Below are 27,297 nucleotides of genomic sequence, written 5' to 3'. Positions count from 1 at the left end.
CTTATTTAACAAGTTCAACATCCTGACTCTGCTAGTGTACACGTGGATGTTTCCTTGGGCGAGACACTTAACGCCAAGTGGCTCCCGACAGCGGTGCCACACAGCGTATATGAATAGGTACGATAGATGTAAGATAGACAAAAGTGTTGCATACAACTGTGCTATGAATGTGTGAGAGAATGGATGAAGTCCTTGGAGTGGTCATCAAAACTAGAAAAGTGAACTCTTCCTCCTCCTCCTCCTCCTCGTCAGCTGACTTCCCCTGACATCTGCTCCAGTTTCACAATGAACTGAAAGCCTCTTTACACTTTTCTGAGTCCAAAACTTGTCATAACAATATTGACACATATTATAAAATACTTATTTTTACAGTATGACTATTTCATGTCACAGCAGCATGCACGGCTTAGTGTTTTTATTCACTCAGCCACTTTCTCTCACATTACTGACTTGACAAGTGACTTACTAAGGGCACCGGTGTGTGCAGTGCTGACTTTGACATTGTTTGGATTTGAAAGGCTTTCCCTGCACAAGTCTACTTGATGCAGTAATGAAAATGACAGTCTCAGCTTCTGTAGTTTCTGCTTTTTAAGACAAAGCATTCCTGCCTTCACTGCAAGTTCATGAACTGATTTCATCACAATCTGAATATTTTATTAATTTCCTCGGTGTGACAGTTACTCCATCAAGAATCACAACAACATGTAGGTAATAGAATAAACAGGAGAAGCACAAAGATCAAATGTGTAAGCATGAAATATTCCCATGACAACAATAATATTTCCCTTCTCCTAAGGTTTATAAATGCTCATTAATTGGAATAGTTCCTTACCAGTGAACATTGTCATTAGTGTGACTGTTGCAGGATTCCAACTTGACATCAAACATGTCACTGAAGCACAAACCCACATTTTCAATTCTCTCTTTCTTTTCTGTCCCCACACCTCCCATATGACAGCATGAACTGTACAATGTGATTCTCTGTGAGAGTGGGAGTGTTATTATTCTTGTTTCCATTTCATAAACCATAACCTTAGTGCAATTCCCAGCTGAACCCTCTTGTGAACCTTCTATCCAAGTATGAGCTTTGACTTGATTCCGAGTCAAACCCCCAGCAGCTTTCCATCCCAGGAACACTGTGTGGGTGGGGGCGACAAACTGTGTGCCTTCTTTGTTCAAGTCGTGTGCCCCTCTGTGTGCCGCTGTCAATAATTCTCAGTACATTTGAATTACTAATAAGATTTTGTTCTAACTCATCAGACCTGCCAGTGGCCACAAACAGCCACCTCATTTATTCATTGCTTTATCCGCCACATGAGGAAAGGTGATGCACACCACCCAAGCACCTGGAGATGTGTCCACTTACTTGTTGTCTTCTAAGTCCAACTGGTCTGGAGTCAGTCAAACAATGACACAGTCAGCACGTTTACATGCTCAGTTTAATGGAGCTAAGGCCGTAGTTCCACTGAGACAGACAATCGGACAACTTGCCGAGTCCATGGATACATGCTGAGGAGAAAATGGATTTATTGGCCGTGTATGTCTGACTCCGCCTCCGTAGATGGCGCTGTGTCCCTCTATAAGCAACATTTATAAGAACATTTTAATTTCCACATCCCCAGAATGTTAGGAAGGATTCTTGTCTTATCTCTGTAGGAGCAGATTTGGACCCTGCTGACTTTGACAAGCAACTATGGAGAGATGTGAAAACACAAAAGGAAAATGAATTCAACCTCCTGCGTTTTCTTACATGGAGACATTTGGACACTTGATATTTCAAGATAGATTTTCATTCAAACACTAACAGTTGTGACAACAGTTTCCAAAATGTAATACGTATGTTTTAAAGCTTCAATTTTCAATGCATAAACATAGCAAATGAAATAGAAACTACCATATACCCCCAATGTATGCATGTGGTTTGTGTATATAATTAAATTTGACCTAAATAACTGGTTTTATGTCAGTTTGACGGCTTGTTTAAGTTGAAAAATGACAGATTCTCTTTACATCCTCCAAAAACAGCATCAGTTATTTTGCCTCCCGACAAACCATAACCAATGTAATTGTCCTGCAAATGAAAAGGTGAACAGGCTGCACAACACGAGGCAAGGATGCAGCAGCAGGTTAGAAAAATGTGGAGTCGCTCTCTCTTTTGCTCTTTCAGTGCATAAACAGAGTGATTAGATGATGAGGTGCAGCCTGTCGAGGCAGACAGAGGCTCACTGGGTTAATGAGGGAACAGAGCAGCAGGGGAATGTGCTGTGGAGAATATCCAGGTGAGGACAAACACGGCAAATATGCTCTTTGTGTCTTCATTCAGAAGCAGGAATCTCTGTCTGAGACTGAATATGTCAGAGTGAACTGGCCTTCCCTTTCACATGTGTGTCCACTGCCTGGATTTGGAGGATTTGGAGCTCATCAAAGTTATTTATCTGTTGTGTGATGGTCTGGATATATTCAATGTAAATATCAGGATTACCTATTTCAGCCAAATCTCACAGAATACATGATGCTCTTTGTTTTTGTTTTTTGAACCAGAGGTGTATGGATTGGTGGTGTTGTGTTCCATAGCAAGTGAGAGTGTGATGAGCAGCAATGTTTTTTTGTTTTTTTTAATGGATTTTACATTATAATTTGATCCTCCCACTATATTTAACCATGCAGTGTGTTGTTTCTATTGAGATCATGTTAGAAATGTTGTATTGTTGCAGTGTCATGAGGACATTCCAGTGTGTTTCATGAAGAGAGAGACGCTGTGATGTGACATGCCCACCACAGTTACACACACTTTCTTTTCCTTGCTTTTTGTGCGTAATCCTAACCATTTGTGGAGTTCTGCCTCCTAACTGGATAAAGTCTTGTGGAATACCGGAAACGTGTCCTCTAGCTTCACTTAGCACAGTAAGTAGCAGTTCCCTGGTTGCTAAATGTGAGTTAATGGAAGAAAAGTAGTAAGATGAGCTTCTACTTTTCACATGATTCATTACATCCTGAGGAGTTAATGGTCTTAATCACTCATTCTGCTCCTCTCTAATATAATGTGATGTCAGTTTTGTAAACTATGTTCCATTTGTGGGAAAATATACAATAAATCATGGAGCATGTGAGTGGACACCAGAGTGAATGACAGATGTATAGTTGCTGGTGACTTCAGTCAAAGTCCAGACTCAAAAACTGTCACGATGACCATCAGACCACAAACCTCAAGGCTTTGAAACCAGAAGACAATATCCATTTTACATACAGACAATGGTCAGAGCCTGAGTCAGAGACTGAGAGACTTAAGTTGACAGTGTTTTCTATCGCAGTACCACAGATTATTCATTTTACCTGGATTACCTGGTTGAGTAACACTGCTCTGCATTGACAGTTGTTGGTATCAGAGGTTCTACTTTGTTTTGTAGTTGTACCACAGAGAACTGCAGTGCCGGTGATGTGCTGAATCTTCTTTAGTGGCAGCCACCATGCACCATCATTTAGACCCCACCTTAACACCTAACACCGGCCCTGGCACCTGATTAAAGATTTCCTCTCATGGACCCTGAGCACACTGCGCCACGCTCTGAAAATGTGACTAATGCAAATGGGATGAGAGAAATCAAATGTGACTAACGTGTGTGGAAACAGAGAAAATCAATTGTCTCCTGGGCAAATGGATGAGCTATTAAAATGATTGTGCTCCAGGAATATATTATTGTCAGCAGCTGCCAGCAGAGGCAACAGCGGCTCATACTTCTAAAGTCTGCTTGGTCCAGGAAATCACACGCATCTACTGCAACAAGTGAGTTAATGCAGAACATGGGATTTATCTGCCTGTTCTTCTGCTAACAAGCACGAAACATGCAATACACATATGCCCGCATGAAGGGAAATAAGTTCATTTATAAAGCAGTCACTTTTTTTGCCATTTTCTCTATGGAGCTCCCCCTACAGTTTCATATTTTTATGACACCACCAGAAACATCCATCTCATTTCCATTCTAATTTCTTACAACTTAATTTTATGTTTTTAATTTTTCTGTGTTATTTAAAACATATAGAGATTAATCTTAACTTAAAAGTGTGGGTCCCGACTCAGTCTTTGGGAATCACTGGTATACTTGGTTCTTGTTAAATTATATTTATTCTTAAATGTTTAAATGATCAAATTTACAGTGATTGGTGATGAGTAATTGATGAAAAGTTAGTTCTGAGGAAATAGATGTAGATGTAACCCTATCAAAAATGTATATTCATTTAAAAAGTAATTTAATAAAAAAATGGATACAAAGAGTAATTAATTACCAAGTAATGAGTGTTGTTTTTCACATTCTAGAGACGCTATAGACGTGACTATAGACGTTTTCCATCTTCAATAATACAAAAGCTGTTCAAACCAATTTATTTCAAATCAGATTCATTTCACTCCCCCTCAGTTGTCAGTGATTTCTTAGAATAAAGAAACAATTACAGCCCAAATGCAAAAGAAATGTATGAAAAAGTTCTTGAGGCACAGTGAAGCTTCAGAGCAGAGGATTCAATCCACATATCAGATAAAGAAAGTCATTGGACTTCAAATGCAGCTTCAAAACAATCAGAGCATCTCTGCAGGCGTGAGAAAGGTTGCACAGCATGGGAATAACCCACATTTTCTTGTTTGTGAAGTGTCAGGTCTGCTTTTAGGAATCCCCCCCCCCCCCCCAAAAATAAATAAATAAATAAATACACAATATTTAGTAGCGTGGAATCCAGGCTCACTGCTGTTGGCTGGAGGAAAATGTCAAGCAGAAGAGCAGTCTGCCTCACATCTCCACATGATATTGATGGAGTAGTAACCTTCTGAAATGACAGCTTTAGTGGTGTCTGACACGTGGAGACATTAAAGTTTTACTCGGCTGAATCAGGAGTGACCAGTGTCCTTCACAAGAGACCACACATCTTACCTTCTCCCCGATAAATCCACGCGTCACGACTTTGCCCTGCACTCAGAGACACATCAAAACCTGCTCATCACAAGTGGACAACTCTAATGGTTGATTCAACCCAATCAGGAAAATGCTAATTTTTTAAAAAACACATTTGTAATTTTTTAAATTAGAAATCCAGACTAGGGCTGGGCGATTAATTGATTTTAAATCAAAATCGGATGCTTTTGTTTGGACGATTTAAAAAAATAAAAATTGATTTTTTTCTTTAACTTGGGTAAAAACGTCTACTGCTGTCTCTCGGCGCCCTCCCCTAAATAAAACCATTTGAAATAATTATTTTGTCTTAAGTAGTTTTTTGTTTGGGGATTTTATTTTCAGGCCATATCGCCCAGCCCTAGTCCAAACATAACTGACCTATCATGGGATGTTTTGTTTTGTTAATGTAGGTGTTAACGGCTTTAGTAGATGCAGGAAATATGGAGGTGCATAATCCTGTCAAGTCCCTTTAATACTAGCCTCGGTGAACCAAGCCCAGGATTCCAACGGGTCCTTAAAATTCCTTGAACGTTTCTGAATTGAATGTGCTTGGATATTGTGCAAGAAAGAAGTTAATCTGATATTTACCACCTACTGTTTCATACACTGCATTACTTGATGAACGTAGACTGCTACTACTAACGTTATGCAAGCAAGAGCAAATTATGTGATGTCTGGGAAATGAAAATTCCAAAATCTTTGGCTCTACAGAGGAAAATCACAAAGACAGACTTGCCCAAGATCCCAAGGACAATCACTTGGCCAGATGCAGAGTGTGCTGCAAATCAATAGAAGTGGACGCCAAGGTCGAAGCGGCTCTTACAAGTTGCCCTCCCGTCTTAAGCTGTGTCAACACATTCGGTCCTTGAATTTGAGGGAATTGACCCTGGAAAGTCCTTAAAAAGTCATTGAATTTGATGTCAACCAAGGTGTGAGAACCCTTGACGTCGAGTCTGCCAGCAAAATGATTTGGCTCTCCAGACACGTCTGGCAAGGACTCCATTCTCACAAATCTCCTAAACAAGGGAACCAATCACAAACCCCTGGCGCACTAGAGGCGGGCTGAACAAGATGGCGACAGAGAAGAGACGTCTAGCAGCTTTATTGTGTGCACTGTTGCTTTCATTTTAAGAGACTTGCTCCACACAGAGGTCCCCCCTGGACAAACACTCGTCAGACACTCCTAGAAAAACCACAACAAGCACATTTGTGGACACGTTTTCCATCTCTTTGCATTTGTTGTACAGAGCGACGTACAGAGGCATGTTACAACATTTGAGGCTATAGTTAGGAGCAGCTTTGTCTGGACCTGCAATAGTTCATCTATCTTCATCTTCAGCAAGGAACCTGGGTGTGACACTTGATGACCATCTCTCCCTCACTGCCAACACAGCTCGATCTTGCAGATACATGTTGCACAACATCAGAAGGATACGGCCTCTTCTAACCCAGAAGGCGGCACAGGTTCTGGTCCAGGCTCTTGTCATCTCACGCTTGAATTACTGCAACTCCCTCCTGGCTGGTCTCCCTGCGTGTGCCATACGACCTCTGCAACTCATCCAGAATGCAGCAGCTCGACTGGTCTTCAACTGACCAAAATTCTCCCACACTACGCCGCTCCTCCGCTCCCTTCACTGGCTTCCTGTAGCTGCTTGCATCCGCTTCAAGACCCTAGTGCTTGCGTTCCATGCTGCAAACGGATCCGGTCCAGCCTACATCCAGGACATGATCAAACCGGCTTGCTGCCACCTCACTGAGAGGATCGCAGAGGCATTCACAGAACTCGAGACTGTTCACTGTCCTCGCTCCCAAATGGTGGAACGAGCTCCCCATCGACATCCGGACAGCAGAAAGCCTCCACATCTTACGCCGCCGACTAAAAACACATTTCTTCCGACTCTACCTCGACTAAGACGACGACAAAAAAAAAAAAAAAAAGATCACTTGCTTATACATCGCACTTATGACTAGCACTTCATAGTTTGTCTTACTTGAAGCTCTTACTTACTTCTAGCTCTTGTTTGTACCCAAATGTTTAAATGCACTTATTGTAAGTCGCTTTGGATAAAAGCGTCTGCTAAATGACATGTAATGTAATGTGATGTAATGTAATAGAATCTATCTTGAAGAAAAGATGAAGGTGGGCAAATTTCAATTTTTTTTTGCCACTCTCGATACTGATTGGCTCTTGTGGCAACATGTGACAAGTTTTATCCAATCATACTCAGAGGTGTCCCGCCCCTTCTAACACAAAATTATTATTTGCCAATTAGTTGTCAAACAGCTTGATGAGTGTGTGTCAAGTCAAATCCACTTCAGTGGACACCTCTCTCGTTGACTCCATGCAGTGCCAGTCATCTCACTGAAGAGAAATACACAGTATACATCATACAGCTGTAGATTTGGGTCCTTGTGTGAAGTGACACAGTTGGTGTATTTGTGAATGCATTGTTCTGTTTTGACAGCATTAATATTTAAACTCAATAGTGTGTGAGATAAGCTAGAAAGAAATGCACACAGAAATACAAAATGCACATGGAGCTGAATTGGATACTATTTTTGTTATGTTTATTGAAAAATGGGAGTTGTGGACATCAACATTTTATAAAAAAAAATAAAAAAAGTAGTAGCAGTTCCATGGGCAACAATGCCTTTGTTGATGCCAGAGTTCAGAAGAGGATGACCAGAGAAACCACATATGCAGAAGCCCATCCCTAAACGTACAGAATAGCAAAACCTTGAAGCAGAAGCAGCAGAAGACATCACTGGTTGTTGTTGTTGTTGTTACTGCATAAAGTAATAAAGTATAAAGTGTGTGTGTGTGTGTGTGTGTCTCATGATACTTGTCTTAAACAGATATTTTCAAAATGATACTAGGCAATGCCTGATTTACTATGTTTTACACTAAATAACGGTTTTGTGATAAATGTTGGAAATGTTGGGCAAAAAAAAGTCAAACTGGAGCAGTCCTTCTGAATATTTGATGTGCCACCATGTTGGCATAATTTCCTCATTACAGAGCACTTGCTGTCAGGACCCTTAAACCCTTTACTTTGTGCTGTAATCTGTGTCTTTCTCTTTCTGCTGGAGTGGAAATATTTTAACTTCAGCTCAAAATGACAGTCAAATGTAGAGAGTGCGTCAGAGCAGCTGAACAGATGTACCTAATAAAGTGGCCGGAGAGTGTAGGATGAGGATCCACTCCCTCCTGTTTTACAAAATGAGGCCAAATATGTGATTGGATTTCCAGAGACTGATGTTTCCAGGTCTGAAACGACCTGCACATAAACACACAGCTGTGTGAATTAACACACACTTGAAAATACAGACGCACTTAAAGTCACATGAGACACGAGGCCTCGAAACCGCAGGGAGTCGTTTCTGCAGCAGGCGTATAGATGATGCTCTCTATGAGCACACGCATGCAGAGACACAAACACTCAATCACAGGCATGAAATCCTAGCACACACACACACACACAGAGACACACAGACACACACACGCATGCACGCCGCCTCCTGCTGCCGCTCCTGGCGAGCTATGAGATTTGGCCTGCTGACTAGAGAATGGGAGAATTGTGTGTTTGGGCCATCTGCTGTGGAGACTGATATAGATATCAAACACACATGAGACTCACAGAAACCCATACTTCAGGTGTTCACTAGATTATGGTAGTTATTATTGTTATTATTATTACTGACTGAATGCAGGGGGAAACAGCGAGGTGGGCAGAGAGTCCAGTTGACCTGAAGCCCGAGGAAATAAAGGTCACACAGAGAACATTACAAATCCCATCTGAGTCGCTCATAGATGTGATATTGCAGATCATTTGTCCATCGAGTCAAAGCACAAAATGTCCTGAGTTGTGACCCAGTGCCAACCAATCACAACATCACTAATTGGTTTATTTTGACGCTTTGAGTTCAGTGTCCTTTTACATCCAGGATTAACTTTATTTGGAATACACACCATCATTTATAAAAATGGATGCCATGCTGTATTGAAGAAAAGTAGTAATTAAGACAATTAACTCAAGAAAAGTTTATAATTCAAGGAAGACTTGCTTACAAATGAACTCATTTTTGCAAACAATAGTCGCTCCTGATTGTCGTTGTTTCAGACACTTCTGTGTCAGCTACAGTCTGTTGATTTGAGCAACGTGACATATTTATTGTTCCCAGAGTAAACTGAAGTTCCTTGTATATTTGTATTTATCGGCAGATGAAAAGTCATCACATGAGACGCTAATAAGCTCCAAAACTGCTATTTTTTGTGGTAGAAAACTGACTAAATTGTCATGAAGTTTATTATTTTCTATGATTGGGTTTGTGAAATGAGTGTGAGGGACTGCTATAGGTAATTTTTTAATAGTAACTATTTTTTGTCCCTGCATTGACTGTTGATCAAATTCTTCTTTTGAATGTCACTATTGGCCCAAGGCTGGTGCAACACTTACTCATAGATTTATTGCTTTTCTTCCATCATGTCCAACTATTTAATACTTAAACGGTTCCATTTTGAACAACAGTTTTGGGTTTTTTTCCACTCAGAAAAATACAAATTGGAAAAATGACAAAGGTTTTTCTCTCTTTACCTGGGAGACATTTTTATTCTCTGTGTTGTGGCTCCTTTGCTCTGGACGAGTCTTCATTACTGGATTTCTCACTCAAATCAATAAAAAGAGTAAATATCAAGGAGCAGACAAAGCAGCAGCAGAGATTCACGTTAAGACATGGATCATTTTTTATTGATGTGTCCTTCCTGCAATTAGGAAACAGGACCAACAGAGGCTGACGGCTGTTGCTGCTGCTGCTGTATTGCACAACATATCTCCCATTATATGTTGTTAGTGAGTTATTGCCCAGTCTAAACAGTTATGCATATAGTGTGGTGCACGTGGCTCGCAGCAAGAAGGTTGCAGAGTTTCTCCCACACGTCCAAAAACATGCAGAGGTTGACCGAACACTAATTTGCCTGTCTGTGTGAACATGAGAGTGAATGGTTGTTTGTCTCTATATATGGCCCTGTGATGGTGTCATGGTGACCCGTCCAGGGTGACCTGTCCAGGGTGTAGCCAGCCTTTTGCTGGATGTCAGCTGGGATTGGTACCAGCAATCTCATGAGCCTCATGCAGGATAAAGCGGTAGACAATGGTTGGATGGAGTCAGATTTGAATTATGTACAAAAAGCTTGTAGTCGTGCTTTCGTAACCTCTTCCCTTTGTTCTTTGCGTCCAGGTCTTTCTCCAGTCTACCAGATGACAGTGAGGAAGCCAGAGCCCGGTACCTGTACAGGCAGTGGGTGGGACTCGGTTTGACTGACGTCCGTTTGTCCAATCACACGGTTCTCCTCAGTCTCCCTGGCTCCACACCCAACACCATCACTGACCGGTCCAGTCGCCAGTGTTTTCTACCAAACGGGATCCTCTGTGACCAACGAGGCCTGAACGACCTTCCGCAGCAGCAGGTCTCCTACGCTGCGTACTCCACCGCCGGAACTCTGCAGGTACCTTTCTCACACATCAGCACTGACATTTCACACTGTCACACTCCAGGCTCCGGCAGTTCTTCCTCCTACTGGTCATCTTTTTATTGTCAGGTCATCTTCTACGTCTCCAGGCCTTGGCCAGTGAAGGGTCAGCTGTATAGTCATCATCAGAAGCTAAGGCTTTAAATGCTCGGCTCCGAAAAGCACAGTTCAGGGTCCAAAGGTTCAAAGTGCCATTATTTCCAGACTAGAATAAAAATCACATTCAGACAGCGAGCACCTCCAAGGAAGACGAGCCTCTGTGCTGTGTGAATGACCCTCTGAAGTGTGTTCTTGTCCTTGGCTGAGGACCCACACTACGCACTACACCAACATGCAGCTTGTAACTCTGATTAGACTGATTATGAGCTATGGAAGGTCACCAGCAGTTTCTGCTCAAGTGTGTTTCTCCTGGAGATCATCAGAACAAGGAGTCACTGAGTTAAACAATAAAAGATAATATATTAAAATGGTTAATGAAACAATTAAATAAATAACTGATGGAAGCTGACTATGTCTAAAATAAGTCCAAAAAACACGACTCACTGTGGAATTACAAGGAATATAAAATGGCTTCATTGGGAAAATATGCAAAGATGGATGTGTTCTATTTATTATCTTTTTGAGATTTTAGACTAAAGAACTTTATTGTCATGAACTTGTATATGGAAACAAAGAAGTGGAACATAAGTATAAGCAATTATATAATAAAAGAATGGAGATAAGCTGCAGTTTATGAATAAAATATAAACACATCAGGTAAAAAGTCAAGTTAACAAGGAAGAATAAGCCTAAAGGAGCAGTGGAGGAAATAATGATGATAATGTATTTTATTTAAAAGAACTTTTCAAGACACTCCAGAATAAATGATTAAGGCAAAAACAAGAAAGACATGAACAGTAACAGTAAATGTCATAAAGTGACAAATATACAGTAGATCAGTCTGAGCTGAGGCTCGAACACAAGACGGGGCCTAAAATAAAAGTATAAACCTTGATATGAGTAAAACATGCCAACATTTGGTAAATCTTATGCATATGATTTCCAAATTTAACACCAACTTTATTGCAAACTAAAGACACAAATGTTTCCACTTGATAATGTGGACAAATGCTGTGACACCACATATTCACTGGGTTTAAGTGGGTGACACTCGTGGGAGTCATTTTCTTTCTAAATAGAACAGAAGGAGAAACATTTTTCTGTTCTCGTGAGGTGCCTGAGGCCGTGTTTTTTTAGACCAGACATTCCCACAACTGAAAAGTGCCGGGGCCCACTTTGAAAAGTGAAAATCCTCTGAGGTCCAAACCTTAAATCACGACTCTGATCAACAAACGGGACTAGGATCAATATGTGCCATATTGTTTTCATGTGAACACACAATAATTCAGTGCAGATTAATAATCAGTCCACGTAAAAATGTCTATTTGCTGACCTGCTGACACTGGATACGTACAAATAATATGTCACAATATTAACCCTCAGAACAGAGAGCATTTAGGCTTTTTATGAACAAAAAGAAATGAAAAACTGTCTATGTTGTGAGTTCTGCGCAATTTTCACCACTATTTATTCACTAAAATGAATCATAACTTTGGCTCAACAACACATAAGATGATGAAAAAAACTCAGTTTTTAAAGCCTGAACATGTGACCTATAAACACTCACCCCAGGATGTCCATATAAGGAGTTGTGCACTAAGGGTTAAACCAAACTCCAATATGAACATATCAGCTCAACGTTTAATTACGACGTTCACTTGCATATCCTTCAAAACATAAATAACACAACATTTAATTCCATTTAATTTAATTTCTTAAAATCTATTATAGTGCATAGTTTACTGCAATTTAACACTCCATTACATAACTGAAAAATAAAAACATATTTATTCATATTTAATGACCTTTCATGGCCCACCTGTAGTACCGTCACTCGCTGTGCTAGACAACAACGCGGTTTACAAACTCACACACACCCAAAGTCTGGTTTCCATGACTTCAGAGGACATTATATTGCCTTGAGGCTTACTTTAACCTTAACCTTAACCATAACTACTACTGGCCTAACCCTAACCTTAACCTCATCCTAACCATACTTCTGTCTTCACCTTAAAATGTAATACATTGCTTCACGCAGACTTCCCCATAATGTGATTGTGTAAACAGATCAGGTCCCCACAACACGGGTAATACCTGGAAGACACACACACACACACACACACACACACACACACAGAGACTCCGGAATTTAAACGGTCGGAAACATGAATCGCTCCAAATCTTCATCATGTCGTGTGTTTCACGCTGCATGCTCAGTGTGTCTTTCCCGCCATCCTTCAGGAGTGAGAAGGTTAATGGAAGTCATTATGCATGTAGTCCGCCCACACTAGTGCACACACACACACACACACACACAAATGCATGCACACAAAGAAATATAGTCACACTATTTTTAGAGGGCTTTACTTCTCTGTATCCTGGGAACAGAGAAAAGGGTTGAAGGAGACGCTTGTTATTCCCTTGAGCCTCTGCCCGCGGCTCGAGGGCAGATGAAAAGTTGCAGCCAGTCTCTGAATACCAAGTTTTCCTCCTCTTTTTTCCCTCTCTCTTTCCTCGGCTTTGCTCGATCCATCCAGCTGTCCACTCGTCGGAGTCTACCCAAAGGAGGGTCACAGTCATCCATCACCAGATTATTTCCCAGCTCGGGCTCCGCGCGCTGCCTTGAATTAAGCGGCGGTTTGCTGGATCTAAACATGGCTTTCAGACAATTAAATATGGCGTTTGTGATGGATGGATGGTGGTGCTGCGGCGAGTATACTGGGCTAATAAGTCCTGCTGTTGGTGGCTCTGTTTTTGCTGGTGCTGCAGTAAACTGTGCTCTGACACAACACACGCTTAAAACAACACACAGGAATCAAAAGCATCAAATAAGATGTATTTTCTTTGGTCCAAAGAAAGAAAATATTGTTGTATGATATTAGAAATGCTTTATACACACATGATACATGCATTCATAAACTCCTGTTTTTGAAAACTTGAAACCAGAATTTCAACCTATTTAATGATGGTCAGTCACACTGGTGCCCACTGATACAGTATGTGCTGTGCTTTATCCTCTGTTTGACTCTAAATGGGAACACAACTTTTACAATTCTCATCATGTTCAATTCAAGAAAACCTGAAATGAGTGATTGAGATCATTAACCTCTCAGAAAAATGTTAAATCAAGTAAGAAATAGACTCATTTCCCAAAAGACTTCAATTCAATAGTTCTTTTTTGCAACGAGTGGTATCACCCCCTGGTGGCTGATGGTGCGACCAGCATCAGTTTAAATGCCGATGCAGAGCAAACATAGTAACAAGAAAGTGAGTTTATGAGATTAACAAAGATTTTGGATCACAAACATAAAACAAAGGCCGACTAAAAAAAAAGAAGCAATATCTGTACAAGAGTGAGCAAAAAACAGACAGAAGTTATAGTTATTAAGGGTTTAAATCACAGGGAACACGTAACTTTTAACCAGTGTCAGTTACATTCAAACCATTGTCAAATGGGTTTACACATTATATTTCATCTGGTGCAAATAATCACTTAATAATGGTTAAATGATCAAGGTCACAAACATGTTTTTTAGGTATAGATGAGTTTGACAGAGGCACAGAACAGCATAGGAAGTGTCACCAGCAGTGTGGTGACATGGTGGTGACAGGAGCCAGAGGAATTGTAAGAAATAATAAAAAGAAACAAGCAGCAACTCTGGTGACATCAACATCCACCTTGTGCAGAAAATCCTTGTGATACAAACACATTCACCAGAGAGTATTATTCATCAAGTGAAGTGAGACAGTGTCCTCCCTGTAGGGCCTCAGGACCATCTGGTCGCAGCTGTGAGGACATGTAAGAACACGGAAGACACACATTAATAAGACGGTAGAGGGAGTAAATACTGCATTGACTTACATTATTCCAGATGGTGTCTTTGTTTTATATATATGTGTATATATATATCAATTTAACCTTTATGTAAAAGCTTAGTAATGAATTCAGGGAGACCCTTATTTTCACATATTAAGCAAAGCTTAGGCAAAACTGATTAAAAACCCCAAACATATATAGAGAAAATAGTACACGGTGTCATTTAAAACAATGACAAATAGAAAGATACGTTATATTGTGATATCATTTACTTTAATTCTTTGGCATGACATAAAATAATTGACCAACCAACAATCCATCCAACCTGGCAGCCAATCATCATCCATCCATCTATCCATTAACAAGTCCATCCATCCATCCATCCATCCATCCAATCATGATGGATGGATGTATGGATAATACATCCATCCATCATCTATCCAAATCAATCCATCAATTAATCAAAACTCCATCCTTCCATTAAACCAGGGGTCTCAAAGTGGCGGCCCGGGGGCCACGTGTGGCCCTCAAATCGATTTCATGTGGCCCTCCAAACAATATCAAGTTGTAACGAGTAATTTCTATATGTTTTTATTTTTAAATGAATAGATTAATTTTGCATCATAAATAGTTTTTTTTTATTTGTGCATATTAAAACAAGCACTTATATTTTGAAATGATCCAATCCAACTTTATTTGTAAAGCACTTTAAAACAAACACAGTGGACCAAAGTGCTGTACAGAATAATGGATAAAAGACAGAAAAGCTCAGACGAGGCAATATACATATAAACAAACATATATAAAAATGAATTAATATGGCATATTGATGATATGAGCTCATAACGTCCACCACAACTGTTGCTTTTCCCAAAAAGGTTGGGCTTTTTTTTTTTTTTTTTTTTACTTGACTGGCCCCCGACTGGCCAGACGAGACAGTCAGTGGCCCACAGGTCATTTGAGTTTGAGACCCCCGCATTAAACATTCATCCATCCATCCATTAAAACCTCATCATCCGTCAATCAAAACCTGGTATATCGATCACCACTCAAAAGTCCAACAATTGATGAAAACCTTCAATCGGTTAATAATCAATCCATCAGTCAGTTAGTCAACTAATTTGTTCCACTGGTTTAGATGACTTAAAACATGAAAACAAAAATACATACAAATGTGTAAACATCCAACCAGCCATCAGTCTATCAGTCAATCAATCAACCAATTAACCAATCAATACAGTATGTTCCAGCAGCATGTGGTTTAGGGAAAAGTAGTGAAAAAAAACTAAAAGTAATTACCTTAAAATCACACTGTTTAAATATTTATGACATATTAAGTTTGCTCAGATAAATACGATTAGCTGTACTTTAATATGAACGTAGTTGACGACTATGGTTTTGCTTTATGGACCAAATTATAGACCCCGTTCTAAATTGCTTATATTTTTCTCTTTTTCTATAATCACTGCGCTTTCTCTTAGTCTAACAATTAAATGGTGCAAAACATCACAGTGTTTATCGTGGCACTTTTATTGTAAATGAATCATCTTATGGCAAAGAAATAATTATGTTATGGGCGCCTTGCTTCCCCAATGATTCCCCGCAGAATTTACATCAGGTTTCAAAAGGAAAGTTTTATTTAAATGTTTTTAATTTGATTATAAATTATACCTATTTTGTGAAAACTGAGTGGGCAAATCATTTTGTTATTGCTCTATTTTTTCCATCTATATGTAATCCACACAGTGTTTGTTGATGGTAATAGTGTCCCTCAGGGAACGGTTGTTTGAATATTATTTTTTATTCTTATTTAACAAGATAGATGTGTGTTTTCAGAACAACTCTAAAGCTTTATTTTGATTTTCAACATAATCAAGGAGCCATAGCTAGAGGTGCAGGGAAGAAAATAATATTTGTACCAAATTTAAATGACAGAAACCTGTGATGGGGGGGAGGCTGCTTTATTACATATATGACTAAAAGAATAATATGCACATTTTTAAACTGTGATTCAACTCTAAATGATTTTTAAAGTGAGAGTGAAATGAAGCAAACGAAAGTGAGGATGCTGAGCTGAGGCCGACTTTACTGAGGTTTGCCCAGGGCCACGACTGCTTACTCACCTCAAATGTAGCACAGCAAATCTCACATTAGAGAAATAAGGGCAACAGCTTCGTGTCCCTGTGCCTTTTTTCTTTCACTCACAAGCCCAAAGTGTTCAGGGATGTCAGCCAAGGTGTCGGGCCTCCCAACGATGAGAGGAAAACTGAAGAAAAACAACAAGAAAAACAACAAAAGCCAGTGGATTGAACAAATTAACCATCGATTAATCAATAAATCAGCAGCAGGTTAACATCCAAACATAATGTTTGTTCATGATCACTTTTAGTTGGTGATTTGATTCATCATATGTCTAATATTTAGAAATGGTCTGTAATTTAATGTAATCTAATCTATTAAACCTGAGGTTAGCAGATCGTGTGATGTGACACCAGATCACTCTTTGGTCACTTGGATTACGATGATCTGCACTAGAGAAGCATTCACCACCACAGATTCTCACTATGTGATCAAATCTTTTTATTCCTGATTTTCTGCTTTTCTCTGAGTCAAGGTTTCACACATTAAGTTCAATTTGTGTCATTCTAGCATTTATTATGTTGGAGATGAAAAAAAGGAACTGCAGAGCCCTTTAATTCATTTCCGTCATCTTCATATCACCAATGAATTAACTTAATTCACTACATGTCACTTCATAGTACTTCAATTTACTTCCTCTCACTTCAGATCTCTTTGGATCGCTTCAGATCGCTTAAATTCTATGCAATCAGAACACTTTAAATTCACCTCTGGTCATTTCAGTTATGAACAAATCAATTCAGATTATGGCATGTTCTGTCATATAACTTGCACTTTCAACAAGCCAGCTGACTTTGGATCACTTTAACTCAGTATAAAGATCGATCAGTAAAGATCAGATCCCTTCATTCCAGGTTAGATCACACTGGATCACTTTAGATTGCTCCAGGTATATCTGGATGACAGAGCTCAGTTTGAAGGCACAGGCTTCAGAAAAGAAAGAAACTTGTGATGAAATCTCTAAAGAAACTGAGCAAAGAAAAGCATTAACCTGGCTGGCAGAGAACAGTGGAGTGTATGCACCTTTTTCTTGGAAAAGAATAAGTTAAATAAAGCCCTGACATTAGACTCAACTAATCTTGCATTCATCTTAACAGAATAAATAAAATAAGTAGAATAAATCCATGCCTGAACTCAGGGGCTCTTGGGCAAAAGTTGATATACCCACACAGATATTCTTGGACTCTTGGAGGAAGGATGTTGAAATGTCACTTTTGCCCTTCTGCTGTCAAAGGCAGAAGAACAAATGGAGTCACCTACTCTGCTACTCTTCCTGGACTTGTAATTATAAGAGGAAAAGGTAGCGAGGACTCTTGATCAGATAGTTGACTGACGGGACAATGGAGTAGGACAATGGTTGGTAATGGTGTTAGTGGAGACTCTCGAAAGGTCTGAGGACACTGGCAGGAGCTGAGCTGCTTTGAGGAGCCTCACTAACAGTGTTGGGTCAGTTCTCTGGAGAGAAGCACATTGTGAAATCCGAAAGGTTGGAACAGCAGGGTTTTAATGATCTCACAAGTTAAGCCTTTGAGATTTTGAAGACACCTGAGGACGGTTGATGTAAGAAGATGGTTGATCATTGAACTGCTGCTGCTGCTGCTGAAAGTACAGCCTACACTGTCAGTCTATACCTTTGGGAGGCAAACACAACCAAACCATTGAGGGCAGGAGGCTAACTATGGCAGTTTCCTCCTCTGAAGGCCCTCCCTATCTTGCTCAGCTGACTCTGCTGTTTATAGACAACAGCTGGAGGCAGGGGACTCACTCTGAGGTCATCACATGATGAAGTGGGCACCTCCTCCTCCTCCTCACAGATCAGGGTTACTTCTGTCTAAACACCTCCACTACAGGATTTGTGGATAATCTAGGCGGAGGTACGGTACGGTCACTCCAACCCTTGAGGCATTTGTGCATTAACAGTGATGCAAACAAACGGCACACAAGTGCAAATCATTCAGAGATTAATTTCATTGCCCCCTCTATTTACACCAAGCACAGTGGCATTATGCAGTAAATCATAAGGACCAGAAAACAATGTTTCCAAAGGAAAAAATGGGTGGAGTCAGCATCTAAGGACCTAAGAAATACGTAAAGAAGAGAGCAGTTCTTTTGCTTATTTGCATTATCAACAACACACTTCCTGATTGAATTGATGTGTACCTGTCAGAAACAACATTGAATATCTGAAAAAAACAGAATACAGGTTTGAAAAATACAACTAACATGCAAATAAATTGCAGGTTTGGTTGTTTTCTTGAAACATTTGTTGGGCTTTTTTTGCCTTTATTGGACAGAACAGTTGAGCGTAAAGCACCACAGGTGGGTCACTGCAAATGGGCCCTAACTACAGCTCTAGTTCGTCATCCAGCCATAATTCTATTTTCAGTCTCTCCAAAATTCTTTACAGTACATTTTCAGTTGTTTTCACATATTCTCCGCCAGTATTTATAGTTTATTATTTATATAATACGTTATGAGACATTTGCTTTACATTCACTTAAAATAAGTCCACATGGCTTGTGGAAAGTATAGAGCGACATCAAGTGTCTTCCTAGCTTTAAAAGCAGTCACGCATCAACTTTTTTCTTGTACTTGCACTGATTCATCTTTTAGTTTCACTAAAAACACACACATATAAGCACTTGCCCACAGAACCTATTAAAAATGTGCTACCTTTTATATGCACATGGACACATTTGGATTCATAATCTAAGAGTAAACATTTAAAGGATTTGCCCCCTCTGTGTAAACTGCCTTGTTTGAGCAAAATACTATGTTAATGAATCATTAGGCTCATCCCAACAGACTATAATAATAATACTATAATCATTTTGGAAACTCTGATATTTTATAATTTACTGAATTTACTGATGCTGAGGATTTTCACTCAATTTTAAAAATCATCTTTTAAATGTGAATCATAAAATACAAGCGGAAAGAAAAAGGTTAAGAAAAGAATATTTCCCACAAAGTGACAGAAATCCTTCATGTAGTTGCATTTGCAACATTAATAAAAAGCTCTGCAGTCGCAATAGTTAACGGACAGGTTTTAAAGGAACAAGACACTTGAGCCGTGTAATCCCCATCGAACACAATGCAGTTTATATGTTCCACTGCTACACTAATAAGATCTGTAATTAAGGTAATTGGGGTTATTTAGAAATGAGTTCTATGTCATTGCAGTTATCTTCACATAAATCACGGCGGCAATTGTTCTGAACTCTGCAGTGTAATGGAGTTCCAATGCAGTTGGAAGAAAATCAGTTTTTACACATTAATATGCAAATATCAGCACTTGTGCTCAGGAATGTAATTAAAATATTTCCTCGTCCATAAGGGCGGTTTTGAAGTGAGATTATGAATATTCTGTCTTCACAAGAATGGATTCGCAGGACTGTGATGGTGCACGGTGGAAGCAGGAAACAAAGTCTGGTAAATCTGTGTGTAATTGGGCAGTTTTCAAGGTTTGCAACTGGACTTCCCAGTGTTATGTTGAAGATGTTTCACCTCTCACACAAGAGGCATCTTCATTTCTGACTAACTAGTGGAAAAATCCACGTCTTTAGCCTCTGAAGGCTGGATACCTGTCGAGAGAGTCGTTATGTGAAACAATGCAGGTCATTCACCCCTGACCCAGTTTCGAGGTGTGAAAGAGGATCAGTAGGGTCACCTGAGGGACACAGTCTCCTACTGGGGGTCGTTGGCCAAAAGTTCAGGACCCAAAGTTTATTTGTTACGACGCAAGTAGCTCCATGGGGATTTACACCTGTATGTGTGTACGTATGGAACAATATGGTGATGAGAGTCTGGGAATACAGCAGCTCTTGTAGAAGCAGTGATGAGTTGATGAAGTGCAGGTGATGAACAGGAGCCCAGGTGAGGGGAGCTGCGCCCATGATGAGCCAACACATACAACTGTCACAGCTGGAGCCGTGACAGGTTGAGGTGTACGGTGATGTGGTGTTTGTTAAAAATCCTCCTGAGTTTCTCAGAGAAATAACAATGTTACAACACAGGTGACCTCCAACACTCACACAATAGCAGACTGTGTCCCCAAGGTGACCCTAATGACCCTCTTTCACACCACAACTGAAGTGAAACTAACAACCTTAAACTAGGTCATGGACTGAATGACCTGTATTGTTTACCTTAAAGACTTCTTCAGAGGTGAAGAAGTCTTTAAGGCTGAGAGGTGAAACATCTTCATGTAAGTCTCACCACTGAAGACGTCTATGACCTGGATGACAGACCGATATCTAACAGTTTATCTCGTCAGATACTGGTGAACTCCATCAAACATGTTAGAATATAGAATATAAATAAATATAATATAATGCAGTTCTAGTACTCATGTGACAGGTCTGAGTTAACCATGTTCCACTCTGCAGTAACTGGTAGCTTTCTGAAAACTCTGCTCCTCTCTTTCTTCATGCCTCTCGTTGTTGTCTGACATAATGACAGTGAAGACACTTCATGGTATACTTCATGTGATAAGAGTTAATTACAGGCTCTCCATCAGACAACTGCAAACAATCATGACCTCGTCTGTCAGTCTCCTCCCTCTCCTCGCAGCGTTTCTCTTTTCCTGCCTCTTCACTCGCTTTGTTTGTTTCTTTTCTTTTTATTAATAGTAATGATTAGAAGGAATAGATCTTTGAGGCATGACATTGATTTAGAAAACAATAACAGCTACTACTACCACTAAAAATACTATGATATTAATACAAATGTTTATGTATGAGCTATGTGCTTATATATCAGCCAGCAGATTTGTCCATGGTTTTCATGGTGGTCCACTTTAAACCCATTCCCACTTATAGTGCTTTTCCTCTATACACTTCCAGCACAGCACGGCTCAAATCTACTCGGTTTGGTATTGTTTTCCATTCCATTACTACTTCCTCATTATAGGCAGAGTCAACCACCGTCAAACTGCTGTGACGTTGTTTTATTCACCACACAAGCAGACTTGTGTCCAGCGGTGTATCGCTGTAGTGAATCTGAAAGGGTTGTGATGCAGCTGGTGATCGTCGGCTTTCAGCACGGCTGTCGCTCCATGCACCAGGAATGTCTCCATTCTTAAGTCGGACGTCGTGCTCATGACTCTTCCAGTGCAGACACTCTGCCAATCAGTGGCCGGCAGTCTGTGGACGTCACATTTAGTATCGGCTCAGCCCACTTGGTACTAAAAAACTACTCTGCACCAGATACTGTCACTAATGGAAGAGTAGAACTGTCCCCACTTAGCACCAGGTAGCCTGGAAAGAAAACTAAATGGGCGTTAAAGTGGACAAACCCACTTGGGATCCATTTTGTCACCCTGAATATAAACCTTAAAAGGCCGCATGGACATGCTGGCTTTTTACAAAGGAAATCTAATAATTAATAATTCTTTTTACATTTAATAACTGTGAGGAGGTGAGGCTCCTCCATAAATAACAAACTGTCTCTATATGTCTATTTTATTATGTCTTTTTTTTCTTAAATGTGTTTCTCTATATCACATGTTCAAAATTAATTAAATTAAAAGTGTGAATTTATTTTAAAAAATATGGTTTTGACTGATTGACACATTGAGCCTCATTCATAAAAATCGTATCCTTAAATATGTTCTCAAAACATTCCTTAAAAAAGTGACTATGCTTATGCTTAATGGCTAAATGATGCTTATATATAAAAATAAAAATAATTATTTAGTAAACATTATGCACAGTATATAGTGCACAACTGTGGAAGTGCTACAGCACAAAAACGTGTAGTCATAAAGACATAAAAATATGTTGTTTTTCTTACTGGAGATGGTTTTTATTTCCTACTATAGAAACAGCTGATTTTGACTCTTTTGAATTTGAAATAAATGTGAGGTCTAGAGTTTCTGTAGATATAACACTTCACTCACAGTCACTGTCAAACTGAGCTCATTGTCGACGAGAGCCTTTGAAACTTTGCTCTTTCTCTGCCTGAACACTGCTAGGCTGAAGTCGGCAGGTGGCCAAGTTAAGAACAATTCCCTGTGTTGATGTAAAATAATGGATCTGTAAAGGTTCTATCTGGTTCCTTTTTAAAAACATTCTGTAAATACATGCGTGAAGGCTTTCTCTGCTTTGAACTTGGTGTAAATGGAACTCAATGCGACAGTGTCAACAAGCCGTTAACACAGAAAAACATTTCATTAGCATCACTTCAACTGGAGAGTTTAAAAATGCCTCTAATTGATTCAAATGTGTTTCAAAAGGTACTGAATATTTATGATGGGACAGAAATAGTGGAGTCGATCAGCAAGAATGTTCTCGTTCATCATCCTCTAACATCTCCTGTGGCAGAGTTAAGAAGAAAAGAAAATCCTCTAAGTCTCTTTCACACCACATTGACGGACTTGTGAACCGGGATGAACCCACTCCCATTTTCTGCCCTGTGGTGATGTTTCACCCTGTCACCGGAGCATGAATTGTGGAACTTGTGACAATGTTACATCTGTCACCAGTTGTATGTCAGTAGTAGACGTCTGCAGTCATTTGTTGCCTCACAGCAGGAAGGTTTCTGTGTGGAGTTTGCATGTTCTCCCTGTGTGTGCGCGTTTCCTCCCACGTGTCCAAAAACACTCTAAAAAGCCTGTAGGTGTGTGAGTGTGTGAGTGTGTGAGTGTATGGTTGTTTGTTTCTGTGTGTTGCCTCTGCGATGGATGGCGACCTGTTCAGGGTTTAACTTGCCTCAAGGCCCATGTAAACTGGGAATTGCACTTGCAGCCCCGCAATCCTCATGTGGAATCATATTATGTGCAGTCACAGCTTTCTATAGTAGCAGTTGGTTTAAAGCAAAAGGCTTTAATCGAAGAGGAATGTTTTGATTACCAGCTGCAAATAAGTATTAAAGAACCGCACTGTGATTAAAAAGCTTTAAATATGACAAAGTCCCCATAGTGTCCCTAAGTCTGTTTGTTTGACTTGAAGATGAAGATAAACCTTCATCCACTACCAGCAGCCACAGGGAAAACCACAGCTAATTATTAAAGTGTTGGTGTCACAAGAACAGTTAATATAGTTGTGTAATTAAAACTGGGTTATATTGCCTTCTTTTAATAATGGGTAATATTGAATTCATTTAATTCAATCATTTAACCGTGCACACAAAGCAACAGTGCACAATTATAAAAAATATTCTCATTAGTTTCATAGAAGAAAAGCTTTGGCTTATAGAAGTCGGACCCGAGCAGCCGAAACGTCGCCATAAAGCAGCAAACCAAAGACACACGGAGGAATTACACTCATTCTGGCTAACTGGCTAACTGGCTAACTGGCTAACTGGCTGCCCTCAGCCCAGAGCCACGTATTACAGACAGAAAACATTTCTGTTTTCCATTTTCATCTTTTAAAATAATGCTATCAGGCATGAGAATGATGCTTTGGCGGGTCTTAGTGGTCACATGTGGTAACTGCACATCACCACTGGGCTATTTAACCACAGCCCATGTGAAACACTGACACTTGCCGATGGCCTGATTGATTTGCTGCGTTGACTCACCCTCCAAACCAGAAGACAATGTCCATTTATGATATGTGGTCTATGGACACAGGAGTTCCATATGCATAGAATATGAAGACAAAGACTCACATGGTCTTTCAAAGCGGCGTGTGCATCAGAGAAACATTTGACCCTGGAGTGAACGCCGAGTAAGACACCGGTCACAAAACTGTTTACCGGGAATGGGATGTCGGAGTGAAATTCTCTGCTTAGGCCACACAGCTGCTGTTATACCTTCAGTGTTAATGTCATTACCTCGCAGAGATGAAACGAGAAAGGAATAAGAGATAAGCAGCAGCAGCAGCAGCAGCAGCAGCAGCAGCAACATCTCAGAGTGTTGTGTACAGAGGTTGCTCTGTATTTTCCCTTTGCTGTGTCTCCTACTCTTTCATGGTCTGCAGTTTAAATGGAGGCCTTTTATGATGCAAATGCAGGCAGGAGCGATAAATCTCTCTCACTCTTCTCTCCTGGGCTCTCCTGATGCAAAGAGATGTACTCTCTCTCTCTCTCCTTCTTACACACATCCAGGCACTCTCTACCTCCCTTGCTCTCACTCTCTCTCTCATTTCCCCTCATTTTCTCCCCACTGCAGCATTGTGTTACACTCGCCCCCGGGCCACATGAAAAATGAATCAGGCCCAGGTGATACAGAGAGGGAGCAGGGAGGGGGAGAAGGATGGAGGGAGAGAGAGAGGGAGCAAGGAGGGGGAGAAGGATGGAGGGAGAGAGAGAGGGAGCAAGGAGGGGGAGAAGGATGGAGGGAGAGAGAGAGGGACCAGGGAGGGGGAGAAGGATGGAGGGAGAGAGAGAGAGAGAGAGAGATAAATCAATTATTATTATTAAATTAATAAAGGTTTTAGCATTTGTCCAATTACAGACACAATTATAGAAACACTATCAAAATCAGGTGTCATTGCATCGAGACTCTCTGACCCAAAACATTGGAAGTTGTTGCAGGCGTGTTTTTAAGTGATGAACATGAAACGCCACAGACTAAAGATACAAAAAAATTACAAAAATACAAGCAGCAGGAATAAAGGAAGAGGAAAAATAAATAAATGAATTCATAATACAGTAAATAAATGAAACAAATAAATATAAGGATATGGTGATGAAGTAAAATTGACTTAAACATTAAATATATATATACAAAGAAAATAAAAGCCCCATTCAGAGTCAGATTTAAAAGTAAAACTACTAAACTAGAGTAACGTAAAGTAAGAAAAAACTGAAAAAAATGTGTCAAATAAAACGTCAACATAAAGTTTGCGTTTGGAAATATTGACATCTGGTCTGAATGGAATTATTGTTTGTGTTTCTCACAATATTAGAAGTTCTACAGTCACAGTCACATGGCCACAGAAATTGTGAAACGGGCCAGACAAATATTCTAATGCAAAACTTCTCAAACCTGCTGGAGAAATCAGCTTTCTGTTTATTTTCAGTGACTGAAGGTGTTTCTCTGTGATTTCTGTCAGTCTTTACAAAGTTTTTCGGTTTATTACTCGGCACCGTAGCACAGACGCACGGCTGACTGAGGCTGGAATATAATTACATGCAAACATCATGGGAAAACATTTGATTAAAGTGCATTTAACTGTCGATCCCTGAGTCCCGGTGCTGTTTCTCCTCTTCAGGGGGAGCTGGTGGATGTGCAGTACGGCAGCGTCGATGACCTGAGGAGAGCCAAAGACAGCCTGAACCTCACCAACCGCATCGCCGTGGTCAAGCTTGGTCAAGCACCTCTGCTGTACAAGGTGAGATTAAAGGAAATCACACGTGTGCTTTAACACTAGATTTGCCTGAGACCACAAACCTTTCATAAATGTGAGCTTCCAAATATGCCAAATATAAAGCACTTAATAAAAGGCTCACCCTATAAATGATATGCCAGCATTTTGTTAATGATGTTCCTGTTTGGAGGAAAATAGACAATAAAGTATGACACACGTGTGTGTGTGTGGTCATGTTGTCAAACCATGAATCTCAACATAAGACAGCTGCTTCTGTGTGTATGTGTTGCTTTTTAAACCACTCACTCACTCACTCCCACACACACCAACGTCCACAGAGACTGTCAGTGTTCTGACATCACAGCACACAGCAGTAGTTGATACACACAAGTTCAACAGCGTTATTGTGGGACTTCTGTCATTCAAATTAACATAAGTAACACAAGATTAAACCACAAACACATTTTCAAAGATATCTTTTATTTGGTGAAGCCTTTATTGACTGACAGACATGTTTTCACAGAGCGTGTAAAATGTTTAAAGGACACTGACTGTGAGGCAGTACCTCATAACACCACACTTAAAAACCCTGAGCTGTCACAGGGTTTGGTTACCACTGTAGCAGAAAACCCTCGGGTGGTGCATATTTAATATGGTCAGTCTAATTCTCTATATTATGATGCTGTAAATGTATCATACCTGACGACTGTATCATCGTAGCGACTGCATTTGCCTCCATAAGAAGTAACATTAGCCATGCATTGATGGATTAGGCCTGTTTCGCCTGGATGTGTGGAGAGCAGATTTTTTTCCCCCTGTCAATTAGAAGATGGCAGGGAAAATATAAATTCCCATCCACTTAATCATAACATAAACGTCTACTTACATGTTAATTATGGCTTCATTTATATTCAGTTTCCACTTCATTAAAACAAATTAAATTATACAGATGTGAATACACACTCGGCGCTGTCCGTGACGTGACAATATAAGGCTTCTTTAATGCAGTCGTAAATATGTGTATAGGTGATTACGTAAATATAAGTGTTATATATGACAGCGATTAATCTCATGTTCATGCTGTCATTTATCATCCATTTTTTTAAACGATGAGACCAGTGCAAATATTTGTTTTGTTATTTTTCTATTTATTACTCGCATTTAAATGATGCACATGAAAAAAATTGACTTTTTTTATTTAAACCACTGTCAAATGACTTCATAAATTGCTGTAAGTCAGTTCCACTTAACGACTGCGTGTGAATGGTGTAAAGTAGCTTTGAATGTTCCTCAAGACTAGAAAAGCACTCTATGGACATGAGGACCATTTAGACCTCATGTCGCCGGGCGACCTTCCCACGCTGCTGTACACACAAAGGGATTTCTTTTATGTAAAGATCGAGTTTAGCGAGAAAACACTAAACATGGTTTTACTTGACAGAGTCTGTTGCATGAAGGATGCAGCATATCATTTATGTTACATTGTTTCTGTTCATGGAAACTAAACAAGGG

The 27,297-nt window shown here is 39.9% G+C and overlaps 1 protein-coding gene across 6 annotated transcripts in view; it reads left to right on the top strand.

The window, feature by feature from the left end:
* Positions 1 to 27,297, top strand: part of LOC131466133 (inactive N-acetylated-alpha-linked acidic dipeptidase-like protein 2) — a 396,981-nt gene that overhangs the window by 217,500 nt on the left and 152,184 nt on the right. For all 6 annotated transcript variants that reach the window (XM_058639293.1, XM_058639292.1, XM_058639294.1 and 3 more), the window contains 2 exons: positions 10,185 to 10,452; positions 25,690 to 25,809. In XM_058639293.1, the coding sequence (XP_058495276.1) occupies positions 10,185 to 10,452; positions 25,690 to 25,809 (388 nt within the window). The remainder of the gene's footprint in view (positions 1 to 10,184; positions 10,453 to 25,689; positions 25,810 to 27,297) is intronic.

Source organism: Solea solea, chromosome 9 (assembly GCF_958295425.1).
Source record: "Solea solea chromosome 9, fSolSol10.1, whole genome shotgun sequence".
NCBI lineage: Eukaryota > Metazoa > Chordata > Actinopteri > Pleuronectiformes > Soleidae > Solea > Solea solea.
This window is presented reverse-complemented; position numbering and strand designations above follow the sequence as displayed.